The 18,984-nt window shown below is 46.5% G+C and overlaps 1 protein-coding gene across 17 annotated transcripts in view; it reads right to left on the bottom strand.

Moving 5' to 3' along the window:
• Nucleotides 1-10,248, bottom strand: part of KMT2C (lysine methyltransferase 2C) — a 283,002-nt gene extending 272,754 nt beyond the window's left edge. For all 17 annotated transcript variants that reach the window (XM_077849571.1, XM_077849577.1, XM_077849576.1 and 14 more), the window contains exon 1: nt 9,868-10,248. In XM_077849571.1, the coding sequence (XP_077705697.1) occupies nt 9,868-10,028 (161 nt within the window). In that variant the 5' untranslated portion in view covers nt 10,029-10,248. The remainder of the gene's footprint in view (nt 1-9,867) is intronic.
• Between the last annotated feature and the right edge of the window lie 8,736 nt (nt 10,249-18,984).

Genomic DNA, 18,984 nt, shown 5'->3' with positions numbered 1-18,984 from the left:
CTAATCCCAGGGTCCTGGATGGAGCCCCTCTCTGCTCTGCAGAGTCTGCTTCTCCCTCTCCCACTCCCATTCCCTCCTCCTTGTGCTCTGTCAAATAAATCTAAAAAAAAAAAAAAAAAAAAAAAGGCAAAAGACGCAATGATTTTTATCATTTGTATCTCAAATAGTTTTTGTTCTTAGTCTCTTAATTTGCAAAACCATCTGCTTCCATTTTATACTGATATATAACAAACCACCACAAAATCTAATAGATTAAAACAACATTTTTTTTTAAGATTTTATTTATTTATTCATGAGAGAGACAGAGAGGCAGAGACATAGGCAAAGGGAGAAGCAGGCTCCATGCAGGGAGCCCGATGTGGGACTCGATCCTGGGTCTCCAAGATCACGCTTTGGGCTGAAGGCAGGCGCTAAACCCCTGAGCCACCCAGGGATCCCTAAAACAACCATTTTTATTTATTCATAATTTTGTAATATAGGCTAGACTCAGCTGCCTGGTTCCTCTGCTAGTTTTACCAGTGGTCACTTCTGTAGCTGCATTTAATGAAGAAATTTGACAATGGGCTGAACTCAGCTGGGACACTGGGCTTCTTTTTTTTCCGTGTAGTCCAGAATCCCTCCCTGTCCACAGTTTCTCCAGCAGGGTAGGACCTGCCTTCTTATATGGTGACTCGGGCTCCTAAGCGTGCAAAAGCAGAAATTCCTGGCCTCCTTCAATCTTAGGCCCCAAACTAGCACAGAGCCATTTTTGCTGCATTCGACTGGTTAAAGTGAGTCATAGGGCAAGATAAGATACATGGGGAGGTGACCATACAACAGCATAAATTCCAGCAGGCATGGTTCATTGGGGGTCACCAACATAATCGACTACCTTCTCCCCCTTAATTACTGTGCAGGTTAAGACCTTTATGTATGATCTATAGCATGTGATCACCTCTCTGAGGCTCAGCTGTCTGAAAATGAGGGTTTAGATGAAATGTTCTTAGAATGCTCACCTGGTTTTTAACATTCTATGACTCTAAGTATGTATGTCTGATATGAGTAAGCTTGGCCATACTAACCAAATACTTCAACCTTGGTAGAACAATTAGATGGTGAGAGCTTTAAGGTAAAAAATATAATTAATTCTTTAATATGTTTCATATTGTTACTTTACATGCAACTGGGTGCTTACTCCAGACATGTGGTATATGCCACTAGGATCCCCAAGATCAGGAAATCAGGAAGTTGTTTATTTGTTACTAGGCTCCACTAAAAGACGGAATTAACAACACAATCACACAGACTTCCTACAACCACTGGCTATGCTGCTTCTAATGTAAATGATTATACTAAGAAGTAAAGATTAAAAGTGACCCAGTATGAAAGACATAAGAAATCATTTAAACCACCTGAAAGGAAATCTCAGGAAGACCTACTAATAAAAACAGGGTCGGCAGTAATATGAAAAAAATCACTATGACCACATTCACAAGTTTGGATAATGAAAAATTTTTAATAATTCTGTAGTAACAGTACTACATATACAGCTTCAAGAACTGCTTTTGCTCTTCATGTGTTCCTCATAATAAGAAACATTCTATAGAGATTTCTGCTGACCTAGCTTTTTTATCTTTCTTCTTTTTGTCTTTATTAGGGACAGCTGTGCAGAAAGGAAATCTTTATCGTCCCCTCCCACCCCCAATAACTACTACATTATTTTATGCCATGACATTTTTATTTTTTTTTTAAGATTTTATTTATTTATTCATGAGAGATGGGGGGGGGGGGGCAGAGACACAGGCAGAGGGAGAAGCAGGCTCCTTGCAGGGAGCCCCACACAGGACTCCACCCCGGGACTCCAGGATCACGCCCTGGGCCGAAGGCAGGTGCCAAACCGCTGACCCACCCACGGATCCCCTGCCATGACATTTTTAGAGTGAGTCTGACATCTCATCACATGTCTGTCCCTAACAAGTTCTAGGATATCAGAAAAATGTTGATAACTGATGATATTGACAATAACAAATATTACCAAATTCTTATAATAGTACCTCTTAATAGCGCTTAGTTTGTGCCAGACACTATTCTAAATTCTACACATACACAAATTCACAACAATCCTAAACTAGGTGTGCTAGTATGTGCACTCTGTAGATGAGGCAACCAAGGCAGCAAAAAGTCCAGTAACTTCCCAAAATCAAGCAGTTATTAAGTATTGGAACCTGGATTTCAATTCAAGCAATCTTGGTACTTAAACCTGTGATATCCCCCAGAACCTCGTTTTCTCATTTGTAAAACATGATTATGGCTTCACGTTATTGGTTTTTTAAAAATTGCATAGAGGGGGATCCCTGGGTGGCTCAGCGGTTTAGCGCCTGCCTTTGGCTCAGGGCGTGATCCTGGAGTCCCGGGATCAAGTCCCGCGTCAGGCTCCCGGCATGGAGCCTGCTTCTCCCTCCTCCTGTGTCTCTGCCCTCTCTCTCTCTCTCTCTCTCTCTCTATCATAAATAAATAAATCTTTAAAAAATAAAAATAAAAATTGCATAAAGGGGCACCTGGGTGGCTCAGCTGGCTAAGTGTCCAACTCTTGGTTTTGGCTTGGGTCATGGTCTCGGGGTTGTGAGACCGAGTCCCGCACTGGGCTCCATGCTCAGCAGAGTCTTAGGATTCTCTCCCTCTGCTCCTCCCCTCATCTGCTCTCTAAAATAAATACATAAACAAACATAAATAAAAAGTGCACAGATGTACATACAAGAGTATATACTCCCCAGAAGTATTAATAATGTTATGTATTCTTCCAAATAACTTTCTATACACAAAATATCTGCATAAAATTTGGGGTTGTGTGCCCTTTACAAAATAGAGTTAGTACTAAACTTACTGCTTTGCAACCTTTAGAAGTTTTTCCTCAAGTCAACAAATGTTTTAGACATTCTCCCACTTTGGTACCCACAGGTCCATCTCTCTGTCCTGATAAAAAAACTGCATGGCAGGTCCACTGATGGGTATTTTGCTGCAGCCAATTTTTCTTTACTCATTTTCTAATTTTCTCTGCTGCCATGAGCATCTTTGCACATACATACTTGCCCATTTGTAGGAATCTATTATAATTTCCTTTCTAGTTTTTATGGGCTTTCTTGGTCCCTTCCTACCCCACCCCCACTATGTCCTAAGAAAAGCTCTTAATAAAGTACTTAATAAAAGAACTAAATTCCACAGACACTCCATATTCTCAGTGATTTCAAGGAAGTCACATCTTTAATCACTTATCCTAATGGAGCTCCTAAGCTTCAATGCTACACCCCCAAATACTCCCAGACGTTTCTATCTCCTCGACATCTATGCCAGAAACCAAATTTCCTCCCCTGCACTGACTGAAATCTCTCTTCCTTTCCATCCACATTACCAACAATATACCGTCTGCCTTGATCACCTCACACCATGATTATTGCAACAGGCTGTTAATCTCTACCTCCAGGTAACTCCTCTCTTCATATTACCAGGGTGGCTTTCCTAAAATAGTTGCCATCAAATCACCAAGTATTACAGTACCTACACTCAACTGTATAAAATGCACACAGAATACAAAGTAATTTGATAACATGACTGTCCCCTGGAAGACTGCAAATATCTGCTTTTTAAAAAATTAACTTAAAAAATAAAATAACCTGAGTATAAAGCAGAGCAATTTGAAGACCTGTAACACACCACATATTAAACCTGACCTACAAGATGTAGTCCCAAATAGTGTTTTAGATCTTAATTGAAGATACTTAAGAAGAGATTTCACATAAAATTCCAAGTTCCCAGTCTCTCTTGAAAAACCAAAGTATCTAAAAACAACATCTGACAGTCTCACATGGCAACCATCAGCCAGAATTGTCTATCAGCTGCACTTAAGCAAAGCATAAGATTCCTAGAACCCTTCAGGCTGTTTTTACTCACCAATTTTTCCCCAACTCAAGGCCTTAAGTTATGTCAGCTGTCTTTCAGGATCTTACAAGCTGCATGCAATCATTTCAATTACCTACCTAGTCCCTGTAAACAGTTTATAACCCCTGGACTACAAAGCCCAAACTCATTAGCCTGGCATTCAAGGACCATCATGGCATGACCCCAATTCCCACATTAAGCCTCTGTTCTAGTCACACTCCACCAAGAAAATACATTTTACATTTCCTGCTTCAATAACTTCACTCACACTGCTACCCCACAACACACTCTAACTTTCTCACTATACTTGACTAAATCCTATCAATCCTTCAAGTTCTAACTCCAAATCTTGCAGATCCCTGTTGGCCACAGTGATCTTTCTTCCATAGGTGACTGTCCACCCCTACATGCACTTAACACTTACAGGCTCCTTGAATAACATGTGCCAAACGAAAGATCTAAAAAGTTACAGGAGAGGGACACCTGGGTGGCTCAGTTGTTTAGCGCCTGGTGTTATCCTGGAGTCCCGGGATCGAGTCCCACATCGGGCTCCCTGCATGGAGCCTGCTGCTCTCTCTGCCTGTGTCTCTGCCTCTCTCACGAATAAATAAATAAAATCTTTTAAAAAACAAACAAAAAAATAAAAAGTTACAGGAGAGTATTTCCCAGACTTCTTAAAACAATTTCAACACTTGTGTATCTTACATAGTTACTGCTTTCACAAAATTAATACCAAAAGCAAAGTCAAACAACTTTCCCATCTTTTACATGAGAATTTTTTCTAGACAAAGGGCAAAAAGAGCTGTGTCATCTGTTTCTCTTGTGTTCTTAAGCCTTTCAAATTCTGCATAGAGACCGACAATTCCCATCACAAACTCACAATTGGTCTTTCCATTAAATTTTCACACTAACCACAAGCATACATTTATATGCAGGCCATCACCAAAGAGAGAGAGAGAGAGAGAGAGAAAAGAAATTGTCCCTATTTCACTCCATAACTTTTGCAACTCATACTGCCAAGAAGTTCTGAAAATAGACACTGTAGCACAAACATGATAAAGACAATTTTTAAAAAGAGGAGGAAGGTATTAATCAGCTTGTTGAAATTTAAAGATGGGCCAAAACAATAAAGGAAAAAGAAAGGGAATCTCTCTCAAACGCACACACAGACTGGTAAATTTATTCTATATCAGCTAAAAATTATGTTCAGTCCAAACATCTCATGGATTAAAAACTGTATCAAATCCTATGCAAGGTATCTTATACCTCCCCACCAGCCAAGATCACAGAGAGCATCTAATCTATAACTAAAAACTGACCATTTTCATTTTGGAAATGAGGTTTCAGGGAAGCCCTTCAGTCATAGCTACACGTGGCTTAACGATACAAAGTTGGACAAGCACTATCTGATTGTGGCCTGGGGAATACCATGAAGTTTTGCAAAAAGGTGGGGGGCGGAGGGGGGGGGGTAGAGCAGTGTTTTTGTGACCCTGCAAACTGACTACAAATATGGCATAGGCAGAATTAACTGAGCTAGTAGGAAAATGTATTAAATCAGTATTTTCAGAATGGGAAAATAATTCTGATACTTAATTCACATGGAAACCCATGTATATCAAGTTTATATAGTAATAACCAATATACTGAACATAAAATTGAATATTAGACTAATAACATTCTCAAAGACTAGAGATTTCATGAATAAGACCAACAAGACAATAGCAAACTACAATGAGGTCAGGTTGGAGAACAACCACCTAACAGATGAGAGGCTGCCATTCCTGGACCAGCTTTTCAAGTACATTAAAACATTCCAATGCTTATTAAGTACCAGAGACCAGTAATTGCCAAAATTTCCATGTATCTAATTTCTTGAAAAATAAAAAGAATTACTATCATACAAATTACAAATTTGCATTATCTCAAGCATGAATAATAACAGTGGTATCTTTCGACTACAAATTGTTGCTTTATGAAACTGCATATATTTAAATGCAATCCACCTTTTTTTTTTAATTTTTATTTTTTTATTTATTTATGATAGTCACACACAGAGAGAGAGAGAGAGAGAGAGGCAGAGACACAGGCAGAGGGAGAAGCAGGCTCCATGCTCCGGGAGCCCGACGCGGGATTCGATCCCGGGTCTCCAGGATCGCGCCCTGGGCCAAAGGCAGGCGCTAAACCGCTGCGCCACCCAGGGATCCCACAATCCACCTTTTTATTTCAAGTTCACAGCTATGGAAATGAGATTTTTAAAAGGGGAAGGGACTTACAAATATAGAATAGCAACAGTCATCTGCAGCAGAGTTTTTTTTTTTTTTTCTGTCCCCTCTATGACATCACTGTGTTGTGCCCAATTTTCTACAACAATAAGGCTCAAGGTGGCTTTCTAATAACAGTAATTGCCCTTTGAAAAGAAAGTGGTTCAGTATATAAAGAGAGTTTTTTCAAAAAGAGTCAAGGATAGTGCCTCAGAAATCCTATCCCCACCACCTGCTTCTCCACCACCCCCACACCCACACCCACCCCATCCCTAACATTAACTTTGTTGACTTAGTTAAAAAAAAATACATACATATATATATATATATATATATATATATATATATATATATATGGTAGAATGGTTGTCTTCCCAATTTAGTAATGTGAATATATATTCCAAGGAAGGAAAAATAATATCAAAGCTTTGGTAAAACATTCCTAAATATTAACAGAGAATTACACCTCTAGTATGTGCCTACTCTGTGGCAGGAGCTTCTTCACCAATGGAAAGACCTGTACCTCTAATAAATATTATAAACTATTCCAAATAACCAATTATTAGATAGTCCTTACTGTTAAGAACTTTTAAACAAATGTAAATTTCACTGTTCCACTTCACATTTGTGCAACAGGAAATCCTTATAGATCTACTTTTCAGGGATCCCTGGGTGGCGCAGCGGTTTGGCGCCTGCCTTTGGCCCAGGGCGTGATCCTGGAGACCCGGGATCGAGTCCCACGTCGGGCTCCCGGTGCATGGAGCCTGCTTCTCCCTCTGCCTGTGTCTCTGCGCCTCTCTCTCTCTCTGTGACTATCATAAATAAATAAAAATTTAAAAATAAAAAAAAAAAAAAGATCTACTTTTCAAAATGCCTCTAAGATCAATAGCTTCAGTTTAAAACTCTTGATTTTAGTAAACAATTTTAAGATAACAATAGTTCATTAAAACTAATAACTATATAAATACGATAAATCAAAAATTATCTAACAGCATAAAACAAGAAAACGCTAAGCTTACTTACCTAATTATTAAAAATTCAAATATTCAAACTCAAAGAAAGTAAAATTAGCAGAGCATGGTTACCCTCTTTTTCTAAATCCAAAGACAAATACGCAAACCCACTTTAAAAACAACTGTCATAAGACATCTTCTCTAGCATAAAACCACCCAGTTGGTGACCATCCAAGTGACAGGGCCAACTTAAAAACTTGCATCTCCATTGCACTTCACAAAACATACATTTTTTTTTTCATTTCTTAGATAAGTATTTGCAGTCCCATGTAATTTTAGCATTTACAAACCTAATTTACATCTGTTACAGTGCCGTTTCACTTTCAGGATCTTCACTACCCAAGTGTAGGGTCCTTGCAACACCGTACAGAGACACACAACTGAAAATTCTTCTCTTTGCTTTCCAGCTCACGTATTAGTTTCCACTTACATGTTTCTAAAACAAATGGAGATTCATTCCCTTCAAAGGACACACCTAATTTTTTAAAAAGCACTAAAAAGTTTGGAATCACCAAAGTTACCACTAAATTTCGTATAAGGAATGCTGAATCACCTCTCAAATCCAAGAAAGAAAACTCTCTTAAGACTTAGAATTGTGCTAAAGGTTTCCCAAAGTATTGATGTTTTTATACTGTTAGCATCATTCTGTAGAAATTTTTTAATTTCTCAAAGGACTGCTTTTTCTTTATTCGTAAGATGAGATAAAAATTAAAATAATATACTGGTAATACCCTAATCCAACCTTTCTTCCGGTGTACCCAGAGGCTGCACTAATACAAATGAACTCATTTCGATCTCAGGGGAGCTGTGTCTGTGTGCTTGTGTGTGCGCGCGCACGCACTTGCATGTGTATGGGTGAGGGGCGTGACAACACAGATGGGTCTACTCTTCCTACAGCAAGGATCTAAGAGCAAATCTAAAACATATCAAATTAATATTCAGCAAGAAACCAAGAGGAGTCAAATGGGAAGCAATTAAGTTAAACCCCAAATAAGGCTTGATATACGTTGCTTTAAAGGACACAAAAAAGTGACAAAGTTTAAAGTCACTTAAAACACCACTTTCCTTCTCCAAATGCCACTTAATAGAGAAATAATAATAATGGCATATTTTTATAGCAGACATGTCATTACAATGCTCGCTAGCGGCATAATAAACTCTAACTTTGTATCCCAAAGAGGCGAATGCAATAATGTACACATATCCTGTACTTGTTTCTCTCATGATTTGTCATAGGTGGTAAGAGCTGGAAATAAAAATATGGAGGCAAGTTAAAGGGCCTGAATCATTTTCATTGTAAAAGGACAGCAAAGCAGGAAAGAGAACATCCAGCCGGGGCTTCGTGGGTTTCCCACAGCCCTGCCTGGCTCTGCCTCGGTGAACACTGCTGCTTCTACTACGTACCACCGAGCATAACAGTAAGATCACCAACCGAAAGCGCCCGAGCACAGCAGCAGCAGCAGCAGCAGCAGCAGCAGCAGCAGCGGACTCTGCGTAAACGCGCCGCTCTCCCCCGCGTCCCCCTGCACCCTTCCACGCCGGCGGCTCAATGAGCTGGGATCCCAGAATGAAATGAGTAAGCAACACACGCCATTCTACAACTTCCGAAGACAGTCGCAGACCTTCCATGGCACCGTCAGGAGCCGCAAGAGCCCAGCCACTCGCTGCATGCACTAAAACGGGCTGTTTCATCTCCAAGCAAAGTTGCCGAATGACCGCTTTGTCAAAGACATTTCCAGTAATGGAATAACCCAAGTCTAAGTCCCGCTGCGTGCTCGGGTACCGAGGAAACCCCTCCCCAACCCGGCTGCAGCTCGGGGTGGGGGGTGGGGGGGCTCCCAGGACAGAAGTTGGGCCACATTTCCATCTGCATTCCGTCCGAGCTGACGTGCCGTGCACGCCCGGCCTGCTGCGCGAAGCCCGCTCCGCTCCCCAAACTTGTGCACGCTCTGCCCCGGCCGCGCGATCACACCGGCGCCGAGTCCCGGCCCCGGCGGTGCGGCGGCGGGGGGAGGGGACGGAGAAGTCGAGGGACTTCCTAATCTATCATTAGAAGATGAAAGCACCGGCTCGGGAGCAAGGAAAGTTCAAGGGGCAGCTAGCTGACAAAGGGAGGCGGCCGGGTCCTGCCGGCGCCCCCTCCCCCGAGGCCGGCGGGGAGACCACCTGGCCCGGCTCTTTGACAGCTCCGCGAGTGTCCCGCGGCGGACTGCTTTGTAGTTGACAATGCGCGCGTCCGGGGACCACCGAGGTGTGCGGCGCTGTGTGCTTCCCCGCTGACCACGCTAGGCCGGGGAGAACCTCCCAGAAACGTCTCCCAACACAGATGCACCAAGAAAAGCCGGGCGCAAGGGCCAAACTAAAAAGTAAAGTGCGGCGGCGGCGGCGGCGGCGGCGCGGGCCGTCGGAGCCCGGCCGGGCGGAGTGAGGTGCGGGCGCCCGCGGGAGGCCGGGCCGGGCCGGGTGGGGGGCGCGGGGCGCGGGGCGCGGGGCAGGCGGGCGGCCAGCCAGGCGGGCGGGCGGGCGCCCCGGGCCGGAGCCGCGCGGCCGCCGGGCCCCACCCCCACCCCGCGGGGGCGGCCGGGGGCGCGCGGGGGCAGGGGGCCGGGCGCGCCGGTGACAGCTCCGGCCCGGCGCCGCGGCTGGCTCCCGGCCTGGCTCCCTCACACTCAACTTACTTCTTTCTGGCTCTCTGGAAAGGGGAAGCGCCATCTTTGCGAGGCCGGCCCCGAGGTCTTTTGTCTGCGGCTGCGGGGCTCGGGGCCGGGGCTCCGGGCTCCTCGGGGGGTGGTGGCGGCGGCTGCGGCTGCTCCGCGCTCTTGTCCTCCTCCGACGACATCCTAGTCACCAGGAAAGACACATGGATCCCGGTCCTCCTCCTGGGGGGCTCCTCCCGCCGCCGCCGCCGCGGCCGCCGCCGCCGCTGCTGCTCGGGTTCCTCCTCCCCGGCTCAGCCTCTCGCATTTCCCGCAGCCCCGGGAGCAGCAGCAGGTACCGGGAGAGGCGGCAACATGGAGCGAGCAGGACACGCACTCACACACATACGCGCGGGCGCGCGCACCTCGGCGCGCAGGGGCCGGGCGGGGGGCGGGGGGCGGCGGGCGGCGGGCGGGGCGCGGGCGGGAGGGAGGGGCCGGCCGGCCGGGCGGGAGGTGCGGGCGGCGGCGGCGGCGGCGGCGGCGGCGGCGGCGGGCGGGGCGGGGCGCGGGCGGGGGCCTGGCGGTGCGGGCGGGCGCGGGCGGGCGCGGGCGGGCGCGGGCGGGCGGGCGCCGGGCGGGGCGGGGCAACTCAGGGGGCGCGGGGGGCGCCGGCCGGGGCTGCGCCCGCGCCCCTCCCCCAGCGCCCGCGGGCGGGAGGAGCCAGGGGCCGCGGCGCGGGGGGCGGCGGGGGGCGGCGGGCGGCGGGCAGGGGGTCGCGGCCCCGCCGGCCGCCCCTCCCCCGCGCGGGCCGCGTCGGGCCGGGCGGCGGCGGCGAAGTTTTGACAGCTGCTCCAGTTGTTGTTGTGGGTTCCGGGCGGCGCGAGCGCCGGCCCCTCAGCGCCCGCGCCCGCCCTCCCGGGCCGGGGAGGAGGAAGTTTTGCGGGTGTGCGTGTAGCACACACAGACACACACACGACCGTCGCCGCCGCGCGAGGGCCGCGCCGGGTCTCCCCCGGGCGCCCCGCACCACAGACCTCTCAAACTCGCCGCCGTCTCGCCCACACACGGCCGCCGCGACGCCCCCGCCCCCTCCCCCACTCCTCGGCCCCGCCGCCCCCCGCGCGCCGCCGCTGCCACTCACAGGGCTCGCTCCGCGCATGCGCCGCCCGCGGACGCGCCGCCGCCGCTGACCTCACCGCCCCTCCCCCGCCCCCGCTCCTCCGCCCGCCTCCCCCCGCTCCGCTCCCTCCCCTCCCCTCCCCTCCGCTCCCCTCCCTTCCCCTCCCTTCCCCTCCCCTCCCCTCGGCTCCTCTGACGCGGCCGCTGGGGCAGCGCCGCGACTCCGACTCCGACTCCGGCTCCGGCTCCGGCTCCGGCTCCGGCTCCGGCTCCGGCTCGGGAAAGCGCCAAGCTGCGGATGAGGCGATCCGGGATCGGGGTCGCGGGACTCCGCGGCGCGCGCCTCTCGGAGAGGAGGGCGGCGGGGCCGCTGGGGCTACGCTCGGGTTGCCCGGGAGCCGGCGGCCGCGGAGACTCCCCTCCCCACACAGCGGGGACCCCGGGATCCCCGGGACCCCGCCCCGCGGCCGGCCGGACCGAGCCCCCGGCGCCCCAGCAGCTCCCGCGGACGCCGAGTGCGCTGCGACTTCGCCGCGATCCGATTCCGGGGAGAGTTTCGTTATTGTAACGTCATTTAAAAAATGGGCCAGAGACGGTTTGTAGAGCTGTCAGACAGAAAGAAGGGTGACATGTTGAGGAGCCAAGACGCCGAAAGACACCCCCCTCCCAGTAACAACCGCAAAACTCGATCTTGGCGGGGGGGGGGGGGTGTCCAGAAATGCGAGGATTTCCGAGCCACCTCGCGGTGCGCGAAAGTGGGGCTAGAAGCGGGGGAACGGGCACTTTCTCGGGAAGGACCGTCACACGTGTGGACGTGTGGACTCTTCTGCTAGGGAGGTGACTCCTCGGGGCTTGGCTTCACATTCACTGCCGACCGGTGTGCGTGCACCAGCGTGTGTGCACCAGTGTGCGTGCACCAGCGTGTGAGCACCGGGGGAGAGTACCAGGACCTATCAGCATCTGCAGAAGGATGGGGATGAGCTGTGCCGCGCGGAGCGTGCCCTCCGGGCCCGCCCCACCGGGGACCTTCCGACTGCGGGTCCTCCCGCTCCGCGCAGCAAGCTCCGTGCGAGGCCCCCGCTGCAGGTTCCGGTTTCGCAGCCAGGCTCTTCGCCTCCCATGACTCCCAACAGCCAGAACTTAAACTTTGAATTGTGTTTTCTATTTGGGCAAAGAATACACAGTTTCATTTCCAGAGCCTGTGCTGACCAAAAGCAGTTCCTTGAAATGGCTGAAATGAGGAGCCTGAGAAGATAGTCATTTGAATTCCTACGGGGCTTAATCCTTGCTGGCTTGTTCAAGTTTCCTAAATTTACAGCCACGGGATTTTTGAGACCGGGGAGAGGCTGACGTGGTAAATGCACACTATAAATTAAAAGTGTCCGATTTATAAATAGAAGTGCAACATGTATATGCCTAATGATAAATTTATGAAGCAGTATATTTAAAGTTTTTTCATTCCTCGTTCTCTTCAATTTTCTTTTCTTGCACATTACATTTTAAAGTACACTTTCAAACATTGGGTTATGAATCCAAATGCTTTTCTGTGTTCATTACTGAAATTAGAGCAGCCATTTCCAACTGTGAGTTTCACATGCACAAAATTATACATCAGGATATTTCAATATACTTCTTCAGCACTTGGGAGAATTTAAAAGAGTGTGTGCAAATTGCAAGTCACTCCTGCTGGAGAGAAGTTTTAAAAGGAATAACTGAGGACAGAACAGAAAAGTGGGTAGAATGAACAAAAAGCTAAGAAACAGAGGTCTGTGCAGTGATGCTTCTGGAAAGAAAAGATGTTAAGGGATAGGAAGTCCAGCCTTAAATCTCCATTCCTTCAGCTACTGTGAGCAGACAAGCGGTTGGGATCTGTTTAAATAGAATAGCAGGCTTGTGGGCCTGAAGTTCGCATGGGTAGAGCAAATAAAATACAACTCAGAAAGCAAAGGAAGGATTCAAAGAATACCTGTTTAACAAAGTTTTCCGAAGGTTTTTCCATGTCCATGATCCAAATTTCAGAGCCCTGAGACCACAATGGCAAAAAGCCAAGAGTCATGTAGCTGAGGTTACTCAAAATTATAAAATCAGAAAGGCACAAGTGTCTGGAAGCACCAAATGAAAATATATATATATATACTTTTTTCATAGGTACACAAAAATGTAGGTATTTTTAAAACAAGGTATATATACACCATAATATTAGCAGTAATCATCTCTGAAGGGTTGGATTACAAGGGACTTTCACTTTCTATATGACATTTTTCTATAATGTTTGAATCTTTCAGAGCACATGCAGCATAATATGTATTAAATATTTAGAATGTGGTTTGGGAGGTGAGGATTGTTATCTACACCAATGAAAAACCAACATCTCATGAAACTAAGCAAAATAAGACCCTCAAGGAGTCTAGCAAACAAGGGATGGTAAATAAAAATTCACAGTACAATAGCCATTCTTGCTAATGGAGGCCTATAGATGTCACTGATACGGTCTTTATTTAGAGTTTGTCTGTTTTGCTGTGTTTTAGTGAATGTAAAATATTTATAAGCCTCTCTCATAGGTTCACTAGTAATTGTCTCTCTCTCTCTATCTTTTTTTTCCCTGTAAAGTCTTAAACTCCTCAGGGTTTTTTAGGAAGCAAACTTACTGTTGTAGAAGGACCACTGAAAACTTAAATTCTACACCCTCTAATCTTTGTGTTCATGTTTTTACTGTTAAAGTTTCACTTTTGCAGTCGTAGGATATCAATTTTTGTCCTTTTTCAGTAAAAAAAAAATGTTTTGTTTTGTTTTTAAGATTTATTTATTCATGAGAGACACAGAGAGGCAGAGACACAGGCAGAGGGAGAAGCAGGCTCCACGCAAGGAGCCCGATGAGGGACTCCAGGATCACGCCCTGAGCCAAAGGCAGGCACCAAACTGCTAAGCCACCCAGGCATCCCCCCCCTCCAAAAAAAATGTCTTTAAAAGAATTTCAGGGGCTTGTGGCTGGCTCAGTCTGTAGAGCCTATCACTCTTGGTCTCAGCAGTATAAGTTTGAGCCCCATGTTTGGTGTAGACATTACTTAAGAAATAAAATTTTAAAAGAATGTCAATCATTTAAAATTAGTTCATATTGGGACACCTGGGTGGCTCAGCGGTTGAGCATCTGCCTTTGGCTCAGGGCATGATCCCAGGATCCGGGATCAAGTCCCACATGGGGCTCCTTGGTGGAAGCCTGCTTCTCCCTCTGCCTGTGTCTCTGCCTCTCTCTCTCTCTCTCTCTCTCTCTTTCTCTCTCTCCCTGTGTCTCTCATAAATAAATAAAATCTTGGGATTCCTGGGTGGCTCAGCGGTTAAGTGCCTGCCTTCAGCCCAGGGCATGATCCTGGAGACCCAGGATCAAATCCCACGTCAGACTCACTGCATGGAGCCTGCTTCTCCCTCTGCCTATGTCTCTGCCTCTCTCTCTCTCTCTCTCTCTCTCTCTCTCATGAATAAATAAATAAAATCTTAAAAAAAAATAGAATCTTTTTTTAAATAATTAATTAAAATTAGTTCATATTTAGTACATAGTGTGTTTTAGCTTTAAAAATTCTTATTGCCTTACAGGAGTTATTTCAGTAATATGTACCTGTTGTACAGAAAAATTAAAGGAAGAATCAAAGAGGTAATTAAACAGAACATTCACCTTCAAAAATAATTTGTGTGTAAGAGTGTGAGGCATAAGTAGATGTTGTGCAGCACATTTCATATAGATATGAATCTTGCCCTCTAGGGGTCTATGATTTAAGCCTGGCACTACTTAACAAGATAAACACAAAAAAGGGCAAGCAGGCAACTGAAAAATAAACATGGGAATACGTACAAATAGAAAGATTAAATATTTACATCCATTGTGTACAAGACCATGATCTTAATAGAAATGCATCTGGGGATGTGGGGGGAAGGGCAGAGGTGGAGAAGTCAGCAGACAACCCTGTCTATTTAGGAGAGAAATAGAAAAACATTGTGCCAACAAGTGGTAGCAACTAGAAACCTACCCCCTACCTCCCCACAAACCCTCGCCCCGCCCCCCCCACACACACAGGTTCCCCTTTATTGATAATACAAGACTACTACTGCGTTAGTTAGTTTCCAGGGCTGCCGCTACTAACTACCACAAGGTGGGGGGCTTAAAGCAACAGAAATGTATTCTTTCACAGTGCTGGTAGCTACAAGTCCAAAATCAAGGTGTTGGCAGGACTGGTTTCTCGTGGTAGGCTCTAGGGAAGAAGCTGTCATGCCCCTCGGCTCCTAGTGGTTGCCCACAATCCTTGGTGACCTCGGCTGTAGAGCATCCCTCCAATGGCCATCCTCCTGTCTCTGTGCCCTCACGTGGTGTTCTCTGGGTATGTGTCTCTTCTCCTCTGCTAAGGACCAGGCATATCAGAATAAGGATCCACCCTCTGGACGCCACACACACACACACACACACACAGTGGCTCAGCTGGTGAAGCGTCTGCCTTTCAGCTCATCAGGTCATGATCTCTGGGGCCTGGGATGAGAGTCCATCTAGGCTCCTTGTTCAGCAGGGAGTCTGCTTCTCCCTCTGCCCCTCCCCCCTGCCCGTAATCTCGTTCTCTCTCGTGCTCACTCTATCAAATAAGTAAATAAAGTCTTTAAAAAAGAATCCCCCCAGTACAGTATGACCTCACCTTAATTATTCAACTCAATTTAACTACCAAACAGCCTATACTGGTGCCTACTCTCCTTAGCAGGTCAAAATGTGTGCAGGAAAATGTATATAATGAGTTAACTGCAGACAAACTTGGCACAAAATATTCACGTTTCTTTTACACCTAATCAATTTATTTATAGAATAAATAAAATCCAGGTGAATTTAGCAATGACAGTGTCCACATAGTGAGAAGTAAAGTTGCAATTTAGCAGTTCCTTGGTTAGTTTAAGCTATGTAAAGGTGGGTGAAAAATTTTTGGTCCAGGGACACCTGGGGGGCTCGGTGCTGAGCATCTGACTTGGGCTCAGATCATGATCCCAGGGTGCTGGGATCAAGCCCCGTGGGGAGCCTACTTCTCCCTCTGCCTGTGTCTCTGCCTTTCTCTGTGTGTCTCTCATGAATAACTAAATAAAATCTTAAAAAAAAAAATCGGTCCAAAATGTACAGTTTGGGGCCTGTTTCCAAGGTCAAAGACAATGACCAGACCCTCACATTCCCCTGTGCTGTGAAGTGAAATGGATGAAGATACCACAACATAAAATCATGTACCTTTACAATGGAAATGGAACTCAAGTCCCACCCATCACTCTTGAAGTCTCATCTCCTCAGCATGGCTCCCTGAGCCTGCCACCTGGCCAGCCAAAGTGTCCATCCCCTCTGCCCTGCCCCCCTTCCTCCCCACAGGGAGCTCCAGACTTCAGAATTACCTTTGTTTGGTTCATCAGGCTGTCCAAGCCCCCTTCATTTCTCACGTGGCCAGTTCCTGCTTCTTTAGACCTCACCTCCATCCCTGACCGCCACTCTCCCCATGCCAATGACAATGTGTCACACACACACACCGATGCTTCTGCAAGCCCCATGCTTCCCCCATACCAATAGCTCTCAGGGCCTGGAAAGCGTCCCACCCTGGCTGTCTGTATCATACCCGATGCCCTAGTGGAAAGGGCTGCAGTTGTCTGCCCTTACTCATCTTTCATCTCTATGATTCAGCAGCTGCTCAATAAATAGTTGTGGAATAAGTAAAATAAATGGGAAAATGTATGTTAAGTGTTAAGAAAAAGAGCTAAGGTGATTTCCCCCAACATATACCAGGAGTGTTTATTTTTTAAAAAAGAAACTGCATCCATATAAACAATGTAAACATGCATACTTTGCTATATTTTGTGTACATTTCTATAAAGAAGCAGACTAGTCATCTTTGCCCCCATCCCCAACATTTGTTATATGACACTCTTCTCAGGGTTACTGGCTTTCAGAAGCCTGGGCCTGGAGGCACACACCTGTTTCTAAAGGAGTCTCCAAAATCAAAAGAGGTCAAAACAGTTGTCCACAGTTTTCAGACACCATAATATCTCCTTAAAAAACATTTCTCCCAGTCACCATAATGTTGAGAGGGAAATGATTATAGAATAACTCATATAACATGGATCACACCATCCACTTATGGAAAACTGCAAAAATCCACAACAATCTATGTAAGAATAGAAGTGCAGGGTCATAATGTTCATCAAAATGCAAACCATGATTATCCGAGCTGGAATTCCAAATGACACCGGCTTTCTTTGCATTTTTCTTTTTAACTTTTATAATGAATAGCTATCATTTTTACAAAAGCAATCAAGTTGTTTTGGGAGGAAAAGTTTTTTTTTGTTTTTCTTCCAAATTTATCTCCATTTTCCCCTTAATTATATTTCACTCTCACAGGTATTTCTTTCCTTTTCTTTCTTGCTATCATCTTGTCTGAGGAAATATTAAAACAATGCCCACCGTACAATCATGATTCCTGACTGGTATAATCAGGTTCAGAGTTCTGGGGCTCCCCCTGCTTGGGGACAGCTGCTATTAAAGTAAAAAGGGTTTTTTCCAAACGAAAAATGAATGGTATTGCTCTGTCTTTCCCCTATTCTTAATAATCGTAATCTTCACCACTTCCAGCTGGTGCTCTGCCTAACACCTACAGAAGTTGTATTCATTTGGTGCAAATCTCTTCCCCTCCCCGTGTCCACGTTCCTGTCCCTTGGAATTCCCCATTCCATTGAACATAGTGGGTGCTCAATAAATATTTATGAAACTATTACCCCAGTGGGCTGCATTTGAGGAAGAGGAGTGAGAGAGCCAGGGAAGGAGGGCAACTGGGAGGAACTGAAATTCTAGGGGCTGAGTGTAAGACAGACAGAGAGGGGCTTAAAGTCACTGCCAGCGGTTTTCTACTTTTCCCACCACTGGGAGGCTAGATACTGACCCTCAGTTGCAAACATTATAGTTTTTCTGTAGGTTGCCAGCATCCTTCCCTCCCTTGTCTTGACCTGACTTTGCCAGCTCGGTGACATCTCTGTCACTGGAAGGAGGAGCATCACACACCTGCAGCCGGGAAGGCAAACAGGCCTGTAAACACTGTAGAGATCCCAATGAGCAGCACCAATGGTGGGGGTGGCCAAGGAGGCCCAGGTAGACAGGTAACAACACCTAGCTAGCAGCACACAGCCCTCCCTGAGCAAGTACAACCAAACCCCTGCAACTACAACATGCTCGGCAGGAGCTACCACTTCATTGGGAATGTGACATGGGTGGGTATTTCCACTGGCTCTCCTCTCCACTGTCTCCAAAGTTTATTTATTTATTTATTTATTTATTTATTTATTTATTTATTTATTTATTTATTTTTAATTTATTTATTCATGACAGACACAGAGAGAGAGAGGCAGAGACACAGGCAGAGGGAGAAGCAGGCTCTATGCAGGGAGCCTGACCTGGGACTTGATCCCGGTGTCTCCAAAGTTTATTTATTTATTTTAAAAGATCTATTTATTTATTTATGATAGACACAGTGAGAAAGAGAGAGAGAGAGATAGAGACACAGGAGGAGGGTGAAGCAGGCTCCATGCCGGGAGCCCGACATGGGACTCGACCCCGGGACTCCAGGATCACTCCCTGGGCCAAAGGCAGGCGCCAAACCACTGAGCCACCCAGGGATCCCCTGTCTCCGAAGTTTAAATGAAACTCTGGGGGCAGCCCGGTGGCTCAGTGGTTTAGTGCCACCTTCAGCCCAGGGTGTGATCCTGGAGACCCAGGATTTTATATATATATATAAATATATATATAATATATAAATATATTATATATAAATGTATATATAATATATAAATATAAATATATTATATATATATTTTTATATATATATGAATATATAAAATAAATGTAATTCTGGGGCCTGGTGCATAGGAGTGGGTCCCTCATGGGCCAGTGGCCCAGACCTGCCCCCCACCCCCGCCTGCCCGCAGGGCCTCCCAAACTCGCAGCATCCTTCTGTGACCTCATTCCCTGCCCCTGGTTCCATG

The sequence above is a fragment of the Canis aureus genome, chromosome 15 (assembly GCF_053574225.1).
Source record: "Canis aureus isolate CA01 chromosome 15, VMU_Caureus_v.1.0, whole genome shotgun sequence".
In the NCBI taxonomy this organism is placed as follows: domain Eukaryota; kingdom Metazoa; phylum Chordata; class Mammalia; order Carnivora; family Canidae; genus Canis; species Canis aureus.
This window is presented reverse-complemented; position numbering and strand designations above follow the sequence as displayed.